Here is a 20,132-nt window from a genome sequence, read left to right on the forward strand (position 1 = left end):
TGGTTGGTGTTTGATTGCACATCTGTCAGATTTTAGGCTGGTGACGTGTGGTAGCAGGAAACTGGAGTGTTTGGGACTATAATCGATGAGACTTAGCTGTGGGCTGGAAGCAGAAGCAGGCAGGAGACCTGAGAGGGAGACAATATCACAATAGGAGGACTGAGGCTTCGAGAGAAGAAGACCCCTCCACTCTCTGGCTGAATATCTCCATAGCATAGACGGCTGCCTCTACAAACTCTCCAATCCCTGCATTAAGACAGTCGGAGATTTGCTTTCTCAACACCACTCATCCGCTCGCAAGGATTTTATCTAGAAGGACCTACCTAGCCAGACTCATAGTGTCTGACTTACAAGACGTAGCGATAGGTAAGAACATATTTATCTATTGACCGACTGTATTTGCCCGTAGATTTAATGTTCTAATGTAGCTTTGGTGTTGACGAGTTAACTCTTGGTGAATGCCTAATATTAGACTATAATAGTCTCCAGGAGGGTGAAGGGTGATGTTCCTTGAGACAAAAGAGTGACCTGATCAGAATTAAGACATTGTTTTGTTAAATTAAGGCATACCGTAGATACTCCCACCTAAAGCTGTGGTTCTCTCCAGTCAATTTAGAGTAAAAGATTAATGACCCTACGACTAGATAAAGCGGAGGATGTTGTAGCCTGAAGACATGAATGTCCAGTTGGGTTTGGAGACCAGTGAAGACATTTCCGGCTCAGGCCAACAGCTTATGCACAACCATAATAGGACTTTACATCCACCTGTTCCCAGATCTTCATTGGTTTCCAGTATGACTTCTGTTCTGGATGGAAATGACTATCACCGCTCAGAGCATCATCTGGCTACCTCCCTGCATCCTGGACTAGGATTTGGCGGCGATTCACCCCCGGGATCTGCTAATAGTTACACCACCTTGACACCACTCCAACCGCTTCATGACAAGTTCCATCACCACCAGCACCATCAATGTGTCCCAGTTGGGAATGTGATTGGAAGTTTTACTCTTATGAGAGAGGACAGAGGCCTTGGCCCACCTAGTAACTTTTATAGTCACTATCCCAAAGATATAAGCATGGGACAAAGCCTTTCCTCCTTGCCAAGTCCTAACCTGACGAGCATGCACAGCTACGGTCATCATTCTGGACACTTGTCTAACGAGAAGGTGGTATCTGGCAATGGTTTTGAGGCCCACCATCACAGCATGTTCAGCAGAATAGACCAGCACTTTTCCAGAGAGTTGTCCCCACCTCCATCTTCTGGAGTGGGGTCACCCAACAATATGCACCAACATCACTATGTGCACCACAGGGCCGAGATAAACTGCAGGCAAAACCCACCCATGCCAACACAAAGCACTACTCTATCCAGTCAACTGGAAGAGATTAATACCAAAGATGTTGCCCAAAGAATCATTGCGGAACTGAAAAGATACAGCATCCCTCAAGCTATTTTTGCTGAAAGAGTCTTGTGTAGGTCACAAGGGACACTCTCAGACCTTCTAAGAAACCCCAAACCTTGGAGCAAGCTAAAATCTGGAAGAGAAACCTTTAAGAGGATGTGGCGGTGGCTTCAGGAGCCTGAATTCCAGAGAATGGCAGCTTTAAGGTTAGAAGGTAAGATACTTTATTTGAAGCATGCCGGTGGTGACCTCGGACAATACAGGGAAATGGCCAATGTGATAAATGTGTGACCACAAACTCAAATACTGTATAAGTCATAATGTATTATGATTATGAACGATGTCTCCTAAATCAGGATAGCATTTCAAAAATAGTCGTGAACAGTCATATTACAAATCGATATCCAAAATGGACTATTTGGTGCAATACACATGGCAGCACTCACACTCTAGGTGGGCCCATGTGCACCATTCTGCATTACCTTATGATAGCAGATGAGGCACAAGGGTTGGATAAGGCTTGACTTTTACCATTTACATTACATTAGATATCGAATACGACCAGTTGTACGCCCTCGTGTTCATTCATAGCTGGGCTGGGTCTTCCTTCAAATTCCCTGTATTTTTCTTGGTTGTCTATCATATACAATGTATATTAAGCATCATGTCATATTAACTGTTTAGTCAAAAATTGAAATTTCTGTTTATCGCACATCAATCTTCCTTCTTTTTCATTTAGCCAATGTCTCTCATATCTATCTAATATCTATCTATCTATCTATCTAATATATATCTATCTAATATCTATCTCACATCTATCTATCTATCTCATATCTATCTATCTAATATCTATCTCATATATCTATCTATCTATCTCATATCTATCTATTTATCTATCTATCTATCTATCTCATATCTATCTATTTATCTATCTATCTATCTATCTATCTATCTATCTATCTATCTATCTATCTATCCCATATCTGTCTATCTATCTATCTCCTATCTATCTATCTATCTCCTATCTATCTATCTCATATCTATCTCCTATCCATCTATCTCCTATCTATCTCCTATCTATCTATCTATCTATCTCCTATCTATCTATCCAATATCTATCTCATATCTAATATCTATCTATCTATCTATCTCATATCTATCTATCTCCTATCTATCTATCTCATATCTATCTATCTATCTATCTATCTATCTATCTATCTATCTATCTATCTATCTCCTATCTATCTATCCAATATCTGTCTCATATCTATCTATCTATCTATCTATCTATCTATCTATCTCATATCTATCTATCTATCTATCTCCTATCTATCTCCTATCTATCTATCTATCTATCTATCTATCTATCTCCTATATATCTATCCAATATCTGTCTCATATCTATCTATCTCCTATCTAATATCTATCTATCTATCTCCTATCTATCTATCTATCTATCTATTTATCTATCTCATATCTATCTATCTATCTATCTCATATCTATCTATCTCCTATCTATCTATCTATCTATCTATCTATCTATCTATCTATCTATCTATCTGTCTCATATCTATCTATCTATCTCCTATCTATCTCCTATCTATCTATCTATCTCCTATCTATCTATCTCCTATCTATCTATCTATCTATCTCCTATCTAATATCTATCTATCTCATATCTATCTATCCAATATCTATCTCATATCTATCTATCTATCTATCTATCTATCTATCTATCTATCTATCTATCTATCTATCTATCTATCTATCTATCTCCTATCTATCTATCTATCTCCTATCTATCTATCTATCTATCTATCTATCTATCTCCTATCTAATATCTATCTATCTATCTATCTCCTATCTATCTATCTATCTTTTCACCCCCATGCATGTGCTTCTACTCAACATTATATTTTATACTATTTCATGCATTTCAACTTCAATCAGAACAACAAGATCAGCCGTCATCTGGAATTATTATCTCTTGTTCCTGTAACCTATATTATATATATAGAATACATCACACCCAGATTAACATGTGGAAAAATAATAACAGAGGAAAAGAGGATTTTCCGTAATATTTCAGAAGCACCTGTACATATTAGAAAGCAGAAATGATTAAATCAACTCAATGTGCCAAAAAATCTGTAGGTCATTTGTAGTTATATGAATGTATGTGTAAATGAAGATATTGTTTGGAAGTAGGTATGTTGTATGTTAAGAATGTGGGAGACCTGATGGGCCTCACCAGCCTGCTATCACCCTCGATCAATCTGATATACATGGTATATAATAATTCTGATTGAGTTTGGGAAATGTTTGTAAATAGTTTTTGAAGCTGTCAGACTGTGGAAATATCTATCTATCTCATATCTATCTATTTATCTCATATCTATCTCTCTATCTATCTATCTATCTATCTCATATCTATCTATCTATCTATCTATCTATCTATCTCCTATCTATCTATCTATCTATCTATCTCCTATCTATCTATCTATCTCATATCTATCTATCTATCTATATATCTCCTATCTATCTATCTATATATCTCCTATCTATCTATCTATCTATCTCCTATCTATCTATCTATCTCATATCTATCTACTTATCTCATATCTATCTATCTATCTATCTCATATCTATCTATCTATCTATCTATCTATCTATCTATCTATCTATCTCCTATCTATCTATCTATCTATCTCCCATCTATCTATCTATCTATCTATCTATCTCATATCTATCTATTTATCTCATATCTATCTATCTATCTATCTATCTCATATTTATATATCTCGTATCTATCTATCTATCTCCTATCTATCTATCTATCTATCTATCTCCTATCTATCTATCTCATATTTATATATCTCGTATCTATCTATCTATCTATCTATCTATCTATCTATCTATCTATCTATCTAATCTATCTATCTCCTATCTATCTCTCTAATATCTATCTATCTTCTATCTACCTATCTACCTATCTAGCTATCTCATATCTATCTATCTTCTATCTATCTATCTCCTATCTATCTATCTATCTATCTATCTATCTATCTACCTATCTATCTATCTATCTCATATCTATCTATCTATCTAGCTCATATCTATCTATCTCATATCTATCTAATATCTATCCCACTCATATCTATCTAATATCTATCCCACTCATATCTATCTATCTATCTATCTATCTATCTATCTATCTATCTATCTCCTATCTATCTATCACATATCTATCTGTCTATCCATCTATCTATCTATCTATCTATCTTATATCTATCTGTCACATATCTATCTCCTATCTATCTATCTATCTATCTATCTATCTATTTATCTATCTATCTATTATCTATCTATCTATCTATCTATCTCCTATCTATATATCTATCTATCATCCTTCTATCTATCTATCTCATATCTATATCTATCTATCTCATATCTCTCTATCTAATATCTATCTATCTATCTATCCATCTATCTCATATCTATCTATCTCCTATGTCATATCTATCTATCTATCTATCTATCTATCTAACTATCTATCTATCCCATATTTATCTATCAATCTATTATCTATCTCATATCTATCTATCTATCTATCTATCTATCTATCTATCTATCTATCTATCTATCTATCTATCTATCCCATATCTATCTATCTCTCTATCTATCTATCCCCTATCTATCTTTCTATCTATCTATCTATCTATCCCATATCTATCTATCAATCTATTATCTATCTCATATCTATCTATCTATCTATCTATCTATCTATCTATCTTATATCCATCTATCTATCTATCTATCTATCTCACATCTATCTCATATCTATCTATCTCATATCTATCTATCTATCTCATATCTATCTATCTATCTATCTATCCATCTACTTCCTATCTATCTATCTCATATCTATCTATCTATCTATCCATCACCTATCTATCTCCTATGTATCTCCTATCTATCTATCTATCTCCTATCTATCTATCTATCTATCTATCTATCTATCTCATATCTATCTATCTATCTCCTATCTATCTATCTATCTATCTATCTATCTATCTTATATCTATCTATCTATCTATCTTATATCTATCTATCTATCTATCTATCTATCTATCTATCTATCTATCTATCTCCTATCTCATATCTATCTATCTATCTATCTATCTCCTATCTATCTATCTATCTATCTATCTATCTATCTATCTATCTATCTATCTATCTATCTATCTCCTATCTATCTATCTATCTATCTATCTATCTATCTACTTCCTATCTATCTATATATCTCCTATCTATCTCCTATCTATCTTCAATGTTCGGTACGGCACAGCCATTGATTATTTTATTACCTTGCTCGTTGTATTGATAAATCATAGCGACCCCCTCCCTTCGTATACGGGCGTATTGGCCTTGTGTTCTAACCAAGAAATTCATTGATTAGCTGAGAGATCATAGAGAAGATCTGATGAAAGCAAAATTATTTTCTTTCCCAACAGCCGCGTTTACAATTCTTTCAATAGAAAATGGCGGCAAAGCTCAGTCATGAAGAGAAAGCAGTGAGCTGCCGACGATGGGCCATTCCTCAAAATATTTCCAATTTGTAAATTTTTTTATAATAAAATTACATTTTCCTCATTATATCCCCTCTGGACATAAAGTTAATAACTATTACATATTACTACACGCTAAAAAATAATCGTAATAGCCAAAGTGCTGTTTCATAGACTGACGTACAACTAGAAACACATTTTTGTATTTTTTGCTTGTTTTTGCCTTTATTTTTGTTCAATTTTTTTTTTTTTTTTACGTTTTTCAAATGTTTTTCTTATATACAAGGCATATACATAAATAAGACTGTATCCCAGTATCTTTATCTTTGGTCTGGAGGGAATACAACATTAATAGATATTTTTTTCTGCACTTTCAAAAATATTTTTTTAAATGCTCCGTCCCGCTACATCTTCATTTTAATGACTGGATGTCATCAATGAAAATAAAGTCTACTAATGCTTCCTTGTAGTTAGCAGGGATACGCTAAATAGAGTATCGAATGTTCACTTACAATATAGGTCGTCCGTTAATTTAAAAAAATGAATAAGCCAATTACTAATCTATTGTTCTCCATTACTTACATGGTGCTGATATTCTCCACTATTGACCACAGAGGATTAATTCACAGACTTCAGTTGTTACCAAATAGAACTTCCATTCTAAAGGGTAGATTTAAAAAGCAGGGACTATTTCTATTTCTATTGGTCTTTGCCCAGTGGTATCCAAAGGATGGGGAGAAAACTCAAAATCCCTACCGATTTTGTTCTGGTTGGGAATTGAACCCACGGCCTAAGCGAGTCACCATGATGCTCAACTCCATTGATTTAAATAAAGGGTGGCTACGCAAATTTTAAAGATAACCTTCCAGTATGTGCATATTTTTCACAGTCAAATAACTGTTATTTTTTATAACTTTATGCCTAACTAACTTCACCTTCTTTTGATATAACCATGGTTACAACAACACATCACAGATCTCCATTAATACACAGTGAACGTTAAACGATATAGCTAGGAACAACCTTTAGGAGTCGTAGGGATTTCCAATATACTTTGAAATATCTGAGCAAAAAAGTCTAAAAAATGTCAGAATTAAAAAAAATCATGAAAAATCAGCCGTACGTTTGCCATAGTGTTCTTTTCAGGTACAATTAACCCGTTCAGAAATATTTTAATTAATTGTAAATTGTAATAATCTCTATTTATTTAGCGCCAACTGATTTATTATCTAATTTAGAAGGTAGAAGTTTTATTTTATATCAAAGTGTTAAATAAAAAATTTTAACTTTTTTTTTTTTTTTTACCTATTTTGGGATGAAATCTCCTGATTTACTATTTAAGCCTTAAATATATATTTTTAACTTTAAACAGAAATGAACGGGCTACTAATAAACGTTAAAAGCCATCGTTTTTCTCACCCTTTAAGGGAAAAATCCTATATATTAAAGTGTAATAATAAAAAGGAAGAAAAACTCTCCCCAAGCCAGGTGGTTGCTGTCCTCCATGGAGATCTACGAGGCGTCGCACACGAACAAAGGCCCAAAGTCCATTTTAACCTTTCCATTGTCAGTGCATTAAAGTGTGAATTGTTGCAGCCCCCTAGCAGGAAAAGTGTCTGTGACATACTGGTCGATCAGCCGGCGTCGAAATTAACACAGTGAGGGGAAGATATAAAATATCGCCCTAACCAAAGGGAAGTCACCCCGATCCTCATTATTTAAAAATAACTTGTCAGCTATTTCATTCCAACAATTTACTTTCGTTTTTTAAAAATCTCCTCCGCTCGGCTCCCCCCTATGAATATTAATGAGCATGTCCAGTAGGGAAAAGACGAAAGCAGCCGGAGTAAAGGAATTACAATATTATAGACAGGAGGATCAATGAAAGAGAAAGGATCGGCATTTATCTAAAATATGTATGAAACAGAAAGAAAAAATAGGAGGAAGGTTTTTCTTATTTTTTTTTTATATATTACACATAGAAAATAATTCTTTGAGTTTTATTTAAAAAAATGTAAAAAAAAATATTTTCTAGTTCCTTTAATTTTATGTAAATTCTATAATGTTAAAAATGTATTTAAAAAATTTTAAAAATCGGGATTTTTGGTTTTAAAAAAATTGCATGATGAGATAGAATGTATCCGCACACGCTCACACGCATCGCTCTTTCTATATTGGCGTCTATGCTAAATATTTGACTCGACGCTTATTTAAGCCATTTCGGCAAACGGTTATCTCCAATGCGGTTAGATACGGTAATTGTACTCTACAGCGAAGGATTGATTGATGGGATTTTAATCATACCCCTGTGAGGCATTTTAACCGGGATTGTTTGTACACACTGGAACGTGGGGTTTAATTCTGAAATGCTCTTTGCATATCTCTACGTTAATGGACATTAACCAGCCTTAGTCAAGTTGAGCTTTGATCGGGCACCACAGCTTATAAAGGCACTCAACAGAATAATAGGAAGCGGATCCTCTGAGCCGGCAATCGCCTTCGAGGGTGTCGCCTACTCGCCACCGAAAGTCCATTTTATCTACCTAATTTCTAATAATTCTATTGTTTGCCACGTTCAACCAATTTCTGGCTAGGGTAAGGCTGACTATAGTGTTCTTCAATTGGATGACTAACAGGAAGTCCAGAAAAATGCCTTCCCCCCATGATTACTACTTCTACGTCTCGAGTGGTGGGAGCCACCAAAATAATTGACACATTGTACCTTTAAACCGTCATTGCATTAGGCAGTCACTAAGTCCTGGTAGTGGAAGGGTTACAGCAAAAAGCATTGATTTCTACAGCGGACTCAGTCAGCGCCACTCACAGAGACACACACACAATCCACTCATAAACTACCCACAACCCTTTGCGCTTCATTCCCAAAGGGATCTTTCTGTGAGCGTCCTATTGATTTTTTATTTTACAGAAATTAGCCCCTTTCCCCCCAATCTTTTTATTTTCAATCCAATATATAAGTTTGGGAGTTTTATGATGTTAATGATGCGCGGCGTCAACAATGAAACACACACAAGGAGAAAATACAAGAGAGGAGCTAGATTTCCTACATCATACTATAACATAATATATAAAAACATTAGGTATAGAAAATCTAAGAGAAACCTCAAAAACAGCACCTGGACTCGTAAAAAAAGACCAATGCTGGTCCGATCGGCTTCAGTCAACAATTTTTTGATAACATGTTTACCCCACACACCTGGAATGTTTAAGAGGTTCCATACTTTTCCACCATTGGAGACAATCTAACGAATTTCCCCTGAACTCGTAGACCCCCAACATTTTTTGGAGAACATGTCAAGAACCCCACTGCTATGTGTTCCTCGAAGGTGTGTAGAGTAGGTTGGTCAAGGGCGAAGGCTCCAACATTGAACATACACAATGAGATATTTAGACCTTGCTCTGTTATATTCTACTTTGTGGCGTAACTGAATGCACTATTTGTTGGGGTAAATGGGCCATAAATGATAACTGGAGGCCGATCTCTTGTTTTTATGGACAACCCCATTTTTTTTTACTTGACCATACAAAAAATGATAGTGGACCAGAAAAAGATTTGTAGGTGATGTAGAAAAATGTGGGAACTGGGAAGTCTTTGATCTATTAAGAACAGAGGTGAAAAGCCAGATGACAGGGAAAAGGCCAAGGCATAAGATATATATCACACGATATGTATCACCAAAGTGCTCGTTGGGTGCGGTAAAGAGTTGCCATTTTAAGGCACGAGCTTCATATATTACCACCAGGACTCGTTACGCTTTATGTGGATGCTATATTTTACTAGATGCAAATTTGTGCCAAGTATAAATTAACATTGTATCAATAACTTGTATCTTAAATGATGTCACAAAACATTTCCAAAAAGATTAACCATAAACAAAAAATACCATAAAAAATGCAAAAAAAAAAAATCTAAATAAAATAAAATGAATATTAGTATATTAATATGAATTTGTTGTAACCCAGCAGATGTGGACCCACTGTGTCCCTAACTGATTTTGTTTGGGCCTCCTAATGGAGGCAGCTGCAAGAGTTCCCTGGTCATCACCCTTTAAAGGGATTATACCGGGATCACAAGTTAGAGGGATAACTTGCTGATTAATAGGGTTCTCACCATTGAGACCCCTTCCACCCTTGAGAACGGGGTCCTGTGTCCCCTTCTGCCAGTCACAGGGGGGGGGGGGGTGAGCCCCTACAGTAATTTCAGAATGTATGGTGTGCTGGCCGAGCATGCGCAGTCAGTACTTCATTCATTCTAATTGGCTTGACGGAAATACCCGAGTTCTTGCTGCTCGGCTATCTCTGGCAGTTCCATTGAACATGAAGTGAGTAGCAGCACACCTACGTAACCGTCACTTCATTCAGTCTCCTCCTCACCGCAGAGGGTGCAGTAAACCCACAGAGAGGAGGACAGGAGACATGAGACCACCACAGATCGGCAAGTTATGCACTGTGGATAGAGCAGAACTATGATCCTGGTTCAATCCCTTTAACCCTTTTTTTTAGAGGAATCTAGTCTTTGCCGAAGGGAACCTCTTGGACATTGTCTTAGTACATTGACAACTGACCCAGGTGGGTGAAAAGGCATTGTACCAAGAGAACAGACTAAAAGGGAGTCAGATAACAGACCAAGGCTAGAGCAGGCAGAGTATTTACATTAAGGTAAAGAGGAAGGAGGTCAAGACAAGCAGTGTTTGGGAAAGCTGAACAGTCAGGCAGAGGTCAAAACCAGAAAACAAACAGAATATAGAGACTCATTCATTGGAGCAGTAGGAAGCTTATTGCTCAAGCTTAGGTCGGTAGGGAGAGGTACCATAAATAAGAAAGACTGGGGGCCTATGGGACTGGGCAGGATCAGGAGGAATGATATGGAATCAGCACATAGGCAGAGGATGCCGGTGACAGTGACCAGCAGCAGAGGGAGGTGAGAGGAGGCACCACTGGTCATGTCCGGCAGCAATCACGTTGATTTTTATTGGACTGATGATTGTGGATGCATCGGCCTAGTACTACCCATCCAAAGATTTTATTAAGCTTATTACTACCATTCCGAGTTTTATTTTACTTTAGACTTGACGGGTCATATCAGAAGCAGGTTGGAATATGAAGATATGGAAATTACTTTGGGATAAGTAATATTTTCATATCCATGTCCACTGGAACCTCCGAGATGTACGATCATGCTGTTGAAGACCAGAGAAGACAGTGGTCTTCTCTCGCTCGGCACAATATTGCAGGCTTCCTAATGGAAGAAGTTGAAGTGTTGTCTTGATGACGTTCTTTGGTTTCCGTAGCAACTTCAATCTTCAGATTTGTTCCTACTTTAGAGATTGTAATGTTCTTATTAAAAATGATATACGGATGTGTAAAAGTACGAATATGAAGTAGTCATATCAGGTCTTGCATGTATGCAGGTATCCTCACTTATTGATCCACCACCCATGCTATTACGTTACCTTCACACAGAGGACATGTTCATGGATTGCAGTGCTGGGCATTGTATATCAGAATTACAACAAGTGTCATGGAGCTTCCTCATTGTTTAGTATGACATTAAACTGAGGAAGTGCTTGGGCATGACACATATCATAGTTATGGAAGACTTAACTATGTCTCCTCTCTTCTTTATAGTTGACTGTAACTGACTATATGCCGACCACTCCCGCTTTAGATAAATTGAGTCACTGGGCTGCCATCTTGGGGTTTTTCAACAGTCATCAATACTGACGGCTTTTTTGCTGTTCTCAGTTTATTAGACATTTGCACTCAATTATCTAAGGGCCTTCATTTATTTTAATTAAAATCTTGGCTCATACTCTACCAAGTCAACATGTGCCAGCCTTCAACTTTTCACTAGGCTGGAGCACCATTGTTGCTTACTTTGCACTGGTTTCAATACGTGGTCCTCAGTTTGTCCCTACCATGAGTTGAAGACTATAAAATATGATAATATATCTGGTATGTATATGATTGATGGACATCTAGAGGTAATGCTAAACCATCAAACCCCAAATCTACCTTAGTGCATTGGAAGTGAACATATGCCGGGTGACGATGAATATGTCTTTACTAAGGTAACCAGCAAAGTCATATAGAAGCTTAGAAGATAAGATGAGGCTTAGGAAGAAACTAGCAATTAACCCTAACACATCCCAATATGTTATTGTTCCATCTAGAACAGGCTGACCTCCGTCTATGGTCTTCCAAAGCTGTGATTGATCCCCACCATAGTATGACTTGTCTTATGAAGAACCAAGAATCAAGCTGTATCACCAAGAACAAGATGATTAGGATTTTTCACATACGGAAAAAGGATGTTCATCCTTTGGTTGGCCATGCCGTCTAGTCCCAATTCAAAGAAGGCCTCATATGAGGGAATGCTAATCAAGAATGGTGCCCAGCTCATGGTTGGCCCATACTCTAACTCTATGAGTAGTGTAAGCCCGAGTAGGTCCTAGTTCCCGCACCACCTCCATTCACTAAGCAATGATTGCTCTTGTGTAAAGACATAGAAGCCATCATCACAAGATGACTGTCACATACTTTCTCATGTAAAAGGGCCCTTAGGAGAAGGGGAAGATGTTTTACTTTTTCTTATATGGAAACGTCATTCATGTCTAAGATGTCAGATCTGTTGAGAGACACATATGCCTTATGGACCACTTTTAGGATGTTCCTTGACATAGGCCAATGAATGCGAAGCCTACAAGGGATGAGGAACCTAAACCAGCACTAGACCCCTTATATCTAAGTATTAGGAGAAGGAGGGCCTATTTTAATTATCATTATGGGGAAAGTTGTATCATGTCTAAGGTCTGATTTGTTGAAATGAATTATGGATCCCTCTTAGGACATTCCTTGACATAGAACAATGAATGCAACTAGGCTGTAGGCCATATCTACCAGATCCATCAAGCAGGCTCCTTTAAATACAAGTTATGCTAATACATAGGCCCTGTAACCCTCGGCCCACGTGATTGGAGGAGTCTCCATGACAGGTGAACAGCTTAGCATGCACCGCAGTGTAGTTAAGCCATCTTGATTGCGATCGCATTAACCTTTATATAGTGCTATCATGTGCTGAGCTCACAGACTCTGTCCATTAATTGCTTCTCCACTACGTACAAATCACTATTCCAATAAAATTGTCACATTCCTCCTCCCAGCAAGACTCTTTCCAGTGTCCCAGCCGAACCGTATGACCCCACCCCTCGTTCCATATGCAGGAGCCGCCATTACTTTATGGGCTGATAATGGAAAGTTTACCCTGTAAATTGTCCCTAGCTGCCCTCAGAAAGCCTCCATTAAATCTTTCATTAGGAAGGTGCTTTATAGATGGCCGATCCTTTCATTCCACCAAACATATCAAGTAATTATTGTCATTTCGTATTCAATTACTGGCCTTATTTCATTACAGCCTGTTGTATTCTCTTTTATCTGAATCGTTATTGCAGGCTTCACTTAACCCCTTGCAAGACGTGGATTTGTAGCACCACTGAAAAAAAGAGGCTGAATGAAACCCAAGGATATAGATTTTGCAAATTCACTCTTAACCCTTCCTCTCCTGGACAGCCCAACAATTTATTGACCACACTCCCCTTCGTTCCTTTTCATTAACAGCTAATGAACTGCGCCAACATCTACCCCCCCACCCCCCTTCCATCTCCAAGAAGAGAACTGGATGCACGCAACGCTCCGGCCCCGTAGGGGTTAACATGCATATATACAGTGCTGTATTCCGCACAGCTGGGTTGTGATCAATATTTTTCTATCAGTGTGCAGTGTCCCAGACAAGAGCGGGGGGATGGGAACGAAAGAAGAACTGACCAGATGGGGACAGGAGAAAAAAAAGAAGGAATGGGGGTGGGGGTCGGGGGGTAGGTGGGGGTGGGGGGGTTATATGCCATAACCTGAAACACGATCAATGCTTGTGATATAGTGTATTGATAAACATTAATATAATTATGGGATATGAACGCCAGCATTAATATGACACTAATTGAGACGGTATATTATTAATGAAATACCGTTGTGGAGGGGCGGACTCGCATCATGAAGGAGCTGCATGTCGTCAGTACCAGCTTCCCCGTTACAACGGATTTGGAATATTTTAGACTGTAACAATTTTTATGCCATTGGGTATAATGGAGGCTGCAAAGACTTTACAATTCATGTGCAAAGGGCATCACGATCTTAGCAGGTCTGAGAAACATTAGACCGGATTGTAATTACTTGGTATAAAAATAATGGTTGGGGGTCGAGATATTGGAGGAAGAGAAAGTGAAAATTACCACCCAGCAACCCAGAAATGGGCCGCTCTTCTCAGCCTAACCTGAAACCCATGTAGCACCCCCATTCCTGTTAATCATATGCTAAACCAATGCATACTCATTGCTCGTCTTTCCTCTAAGATCGGCAGATGATCAAGTCCTTGTGTTGGTGGTCAACAAGTGGTGGCTTTATCCCGTTTGCCAATTTCAAAAACATTGCTTTGGTGCTTGGCTGGTTTGACATGGACTGTAGCCCCCTACCTTTATTCATGCAGAAACATAGCAAAGCAGGAGGGCTGGCAGGGTTCTAGGAGCTAAGGCTAAGGGCGCCAGGGCTCTAGGAACTAAGGCCAGGGGCACCAGGGCTCTAGAAGCTAAGACCAGGGGCGTCAGGGCTCTAGGAGCAAAGACCAGGGGCGCCAGGGCTCTAGGAGCTAAGACCAGGGGCGCCAGGGCTCTAGGAGCTAAGACCAGGGGCGTCAGGGCTCTAGGAGCTAAGACCAGGGGCGTCAGGGCTCTAGGAGCTAAGACCAGGGGCGTCAGGGCTCTAGGAGCTAAGGCCAGGGGCGCCAGGGCTCTAGGAGCTAAGACCAGGGGCGTCAGGGCTCTAGGAGCAAAGACCAGGGGCGCCAGGGCTCTAGGAGCTAAGGCCAGGGGCGCCAGGGCTCTAGGAGCTAAGGCCAGGGGCGCCAGGGCTCTAGGAGCTAAGGCCAGGGGCGCCAGGGCTCTAGGAGCAAAGACCAGGGGCACCAGGACTCTAGGAGCTAAGGCCAAGGGCACCAGGACTCTAGGAGCTAAGGTCAGGGGCGCCAGGGCTCTAGGAGCTAAGGTCAGGGGCGCCAGGGCTCTAGGAGCTAAGGCCAGGGGCGCCAGGGCTCTAGGAGCTAAGACCAGGGGCGCCAGGGCTCTATGAGCTAAGACCAAGGGCACCAGGACTCTAGGAGCTAAGGTCAGGGGCGCCAGGGCTCTAGGAGCTAAGACCAGGGGCGCCAGGGCTCTAGGAGCAAAGACCAGGGGCGACAGGGCTCTAGGAGCTAAGACCAGGGGCACCAGGGCTCTAGGAGCAAAGACCAGGGGCGCCAGGGCTCTAGGAGCTAAGGCCAGGGGCGCCAGGACTCTAGGAGCTAAGGCCAGGGGCGCCATCCATAGCCCCCTTTTTTCTCGATCAAGGAATTTAGATGCAGAGTTAAGAAGTTAAAGGGAACTTGTCACCTGAAAACCCTTTTCAATCTGCCACGCTAGTGTTAAGCAGTATGACACAGGCAGAGCACACACGTCTTTACCCCAAAAAGCCTTCCTTCACTTGTAGAATTTCTTACTTTGAATGTAGCGTGCCCAGTATGCAAATCATCCAACATAATAATAATAACCTTTTTTTGTATAGCGCCAATTTATTCTGCATCACTTATAACATGAGTCAAAGTGGCGGTTGCACTGAAATCCTATGAAAGTGCCAAGTGCTCCTCTAGCCACGTCTTCCCCAACTCACTCCACAAGCGCCGGTAGACATGGCCGTAGGGGTGAACGAGCGCTGATGTGCGGTGGTGAGCGGGAGGGAAGGTTGGGTTACAGTAGTGACATGCTGACTCGGAGGGCTCATGGCGCCACCTCTTTGACTCAAGGCAGAGGATTTGCATTCTATGTTCAAAGTAAGAAATTCTGTACAAAAAGGCTTCTTTGGGGTAAAAGCATTTGTGCGTGTGTCATACTGCTTAACATTATGGCGGCAATTGGAAAGTATTTTTCAGATGACGGGTTCTCTTTAAGGAAAACCGAGTTAAATCTCAGTTCCCAGGTAGGCCAACTATAGGCTGTGTCTGGTATTGCAAGCTCAGCTTCATTCAAGGGGACTGTGCAGCAATACCAGACTTGGCCTATGGACAAAAGTGGTGCTGTTTCTGGAAATCAAACTTCATACAGCCACTTGTCACTGCTCTTGTTGGTTCAAATATGGAGGCTAGCATGCAAGGTATTTTGCAGGTACTCTTTGTAGTAATATATTTCACCTCCGTTGCCGTCAGTAAATCAACGCATCAGTATATCAGTGCCATAACAACTCTGAAAAGAAGGGGTTCTTTGGAGTAGTAATTTGGTGGCTCACATTGGAGCAGTTAAGGCATTTGGAGGGTTAACAAAGCCAGCACTATGTATGTCATGGCGAAACTAACTCAATTCCCCTACAGCGCCTCTTGAGGGGAAATCAATCATTACATGATTTCCATTAAAATCAGTAGGCAGTCCGTGTAATGCACAGGCATGGTGGGTCCTCCAAAAACGAGCCGCTCTTTGCACCCACTCTACGCTGCAGCTTAGAAGCTGGGAATCCTGAATGAGGTATTTGAAAATTGGTTTAACCTCTTTGAATGTGTTTTCCCATTAAAGACATTTATAGCATAGGGCATAAATGTCTGATCACTGGGGTTCCAAGCACTAGGGCCCCCAGCGATCCCGAGACCAGTGCACCAAAACGCCCCATGTGAATGGAACAGTTGTGCGTATGCTTGACCGCAGCTGAGATCAATGCATTTAGCAATTTCTCTTCGCCCCATAGAAGTGAATGGAACGGTGGTCAAGCATGTGCACTGCCGCTCCGTTCACATGGATCATTTGGGCGCCCCAGTCTCAGAATCTCTGAAGGTCCCAGTGATTGGATTCACAGCGATCGGGCATTCATCTCCCACCCTGTGGATAGGGATTAATTGTCTTTAATGGGAGAACCTCTTTAAGGTCTGTAGCAATGCAATGTCCGTTCCTTGTCCGTTCCGTGGAGTTGAAGGATGCAACATGATGTCATGATGTCCATGCAGCCTTGAGAAGTTTAAAGCCTGTCAGAGCAGGGTCAACTCTTTCCGTTCCCTTGTGAACACTTAGAAGCCCTTTGGTGAGGGCGATTGAGCTCACGGATTCCGAATTGCTAAAATCTGGCCAATGCCCTAGTCTAGTAGGAAATGGTCACTTTAAGCCAAATAATTCATGCATAACCTTAAACCCAAGATTTATATGCCTGGATAGGAATTTTGGGTAAAGTCCTACAAAATACTCACCTCTAACCTCCTGCTTGTAATAGCTGTGCTATTTCATCAGACTGCACAGAAGTCGAACCATTACTAGAAAAAAGGTGAAAAGTGGACTATTTGCATTCTGCTGCGCACAATTTATTGGTGTAGGAATGTAACAATGCCCTCAGCAGTTCAGAGTGGAAATTAACTTGCCAACGACTTAATGTAATATCGGTATTAGAGGACTTACTATTCCATGCTATGTACAGTAATATATGATAATATCATACCATATACCGAATAGCGTACAACTACATTGTATACAATAGACAGGCACTCGGAAAGTACGGCCTGGTGAAAGGGTCCAAACTGCTTGCCTCCATTGACCTTGATATTTGTGTTACCTCTCTCCACAGCCTGCAAAAGGAAAGAGCAAGAGCAAACCAAAGCCGAAAGAAATCACGTTCCTAAGAGGCACCGCCTGGTCTTCACCGACATCCAGCGACGCACGCTACATGCCATTTTTCATGAGAACCAGAGGCCCTCCAAGGAATTGCAGATTACCATTGCCCAACAGCTTGGCCTTGAGCTGTCCACCGTCAGCAACTTCTTCATGAATGCTCGCAGGAGAAGCTTGGACAAGTGGATGGATGAGGGTCATGGGCGTCCTCCATCCTCTTCCAGCTCTTTATCATCCAAAGGTGGCTCAGCCATTGCTTGCACCAAAGCATGAAAGAGATGCCTATAGCTCTATCAACCAAAGATAGTATCAGCTCAGCCTTCATTTTCATCCCTTCTCAATCTTGGGCACCAAGAACATTGACCTTGAGGTGTCTTAGGACAAGGGGACTCATAAAGGTTAATATGAGGAGAAGACTGTTCCTTGCTTGATTGTCATTCATCGCAGTCATTTGGCTGATACATAGTTCAATCAAATCCTATGGGTATAGACTAGTCCACACACAATCATTCTTTCTTTTGTATGACACGGTCTGCACACACGGCACACTACAATTAATACAGGTATCACATTCGTTTGCCCTTTCGAATATGGTTGGGTAGCAACAGGTCTGTTGGTAGGTTCACAACAAATAATGGTTGACATTCTCAAGCTACCGCACAGGAGTTTTTGTTTTAAGGCTGCAAGAATGTTTTTGAGGCATCTGCTTGTTACTAGAGCTAGCTAAATACATGACGGAACAGTCATGTTTACTAAGGTGACACATTTAGGTGGATCATCAAGAAGGCATGCAGACTGGTTATCACCTGGTCCTCCGTCATGCCCAACATTTGATGTCAAACTCTTACTTTTTATTTAAGACACTATATGAAAAATATCGTTCAGTAGCTACCTCTTAATGGAGCTGACAGTGACGGGCTGTTGAAATACTTCATACCAATCTCAGCTAACCTCAAATAAAGCTCTACCTTGATTTAATTTTAGGGCGCGATGGGCAGTCATAAAGGGGTTGTAAAATACTGTTACATTTCAGGTTTGGATTCGACAGCAGTTTTCTGGCAGTGCCTTGAAGAGGAAAAACATTTAGAATCACACAGAGAGGCAGGGGATATTTCATCTAGTAGGACCTTGCCTATGCTACTCTTCTTTTGGCCAACCATGGTTGATCCTGCCCTACAATCTCCTTGTTTTTGGAGGGTGGTTTTGCAGATACAATGTTGACAGCATCCAATTAATTGTGCAAGTCTTGAACCAAAGTCAAAAATGTTGACCTTCAACTTTTTGGAAACCAAATACCCAATAGGTCATAATTCATCTGCGTATACAATTCTCAGACATCATGTGACGTTACAAAATGTAGAGAATAGTAAGAAAGTTCTCCATATTCTACAAATGCCAACTTTAGTTGGGTTTACAACAACCTGCAGTGTATCGCAATTTTTTTTTGTATTTTTGTCACGATCCCTTTCCTCCACGTTGAGGGCAAAACGCTTGGCTGATGTACCTGCCTTATACCACTTCCCCATTCTTGACCACTAATAGTCCCCTCCTCTGGGTCTCCACTTCATATACATATAGGTACTTGCTTGGTCTTAATTGAATCATTGTAGACATACACATGATTGACCCTACTTTTCAAAAACAGCAGAATTTTTTTAAAGTGAGTGCCAAAACAATTGTCCCAGAACCTGTTATAAAATGAGTAACTCTTAAAATATCCCAAGAACCACCCATAGTGGACTGTGTAACGATATATAATTCCTTATCCTACCAGCTAGAGATTCTATTATCTCAGTCACCAACTTGTGTAGCGATAACGCCAACCACACTGGTAAAAAGTCAAAGCTTTGTGAAGCAACTGTAAAAAGGTGTTGACCTTTTCGCCTTCAGAAGCTGAAGGGCTGAAGTCTGGAAGTACAGCCGGACCCTCCCCAGGCTCCTTTCATTTTTACTCCTGACCAGCTGATGGGGAATTAGTGAGTTCAATGGAACAGTAGGAGACGCGAGGAGGTAGGGGTTGGAAGGTCAAGTCACTCTCCATCCAGTGATCACATCCTCTACAGGGGGAATCGCTAACCCTTTGGCTTCCATAGTCACCTCCAATGCATTGTTTTGGCTTTTAGACTAAGCTGTCAATTTAACTGTGTGTTTAATAAAAGAGAGCAATTATCAGGCATTTCCAGCAGTAGATTCACAGCAAAATCTATACCCCCAAGTAAATAACATCGGATCCCAATTATAAAAAGATTTGTGGTTTATAGGAGACTTTATAGGAGTAGCAGCCAATAATGAACCATATTAGGACAGCATTCACTAATACAACCAGCCATGGTCATGTTGATGGGGTGATACGTCTTCTGCACCACCACAGGAGAAATGAAGCATTACATAGCACTCATTAAAGTCAATGGGCTAGG

The 20,132-nt window shown here is 40.1% G+C and overlaps 1 protein-coding gene across 1 annotated transcript; it reads left to right on the top strand.

Annotated features, from left to right (window-relative positions):
• The first annotated feature begins 295 nt into the window (after positions 1–295).
• Positions 296–17,988, top strand: LOC136631679 (hepatocyte nuclear factor 6-like). The gene is made up of 3 exons (XM_066605969.1): positions 296–366; positions 608–1,617; positions 17,672–17,988. Exons 2-3 carry the CDS (start codon positions 675–677, stop codon positions 17,986–17,988), a joined length of 1,260 nt encoding a protein of 419 aa, XP_066462066.1. The 5' UTR covers positions 296–366; positions 608–674.
• The last annotated feature ends 2,144 nt before the right edge of the window (positions 17,989–20,132 follow it).

This window comes from Eleutherodactylus coqui, chromosome 6 (genome assembly GCF_035609145.1).
Source record: "Eleutherodactylus coqui strain aEleCoq1 chromosome 6, aEleCoq1.hap1, whole genome shotgun sequence".
Taxonomy (NCBI): Eukaryota; Metazoa; Chordata; class Amphibia; order Anura; family Eleutherodactylidae; genus Eleutherodactylus; species Eleutherodactylus coqui.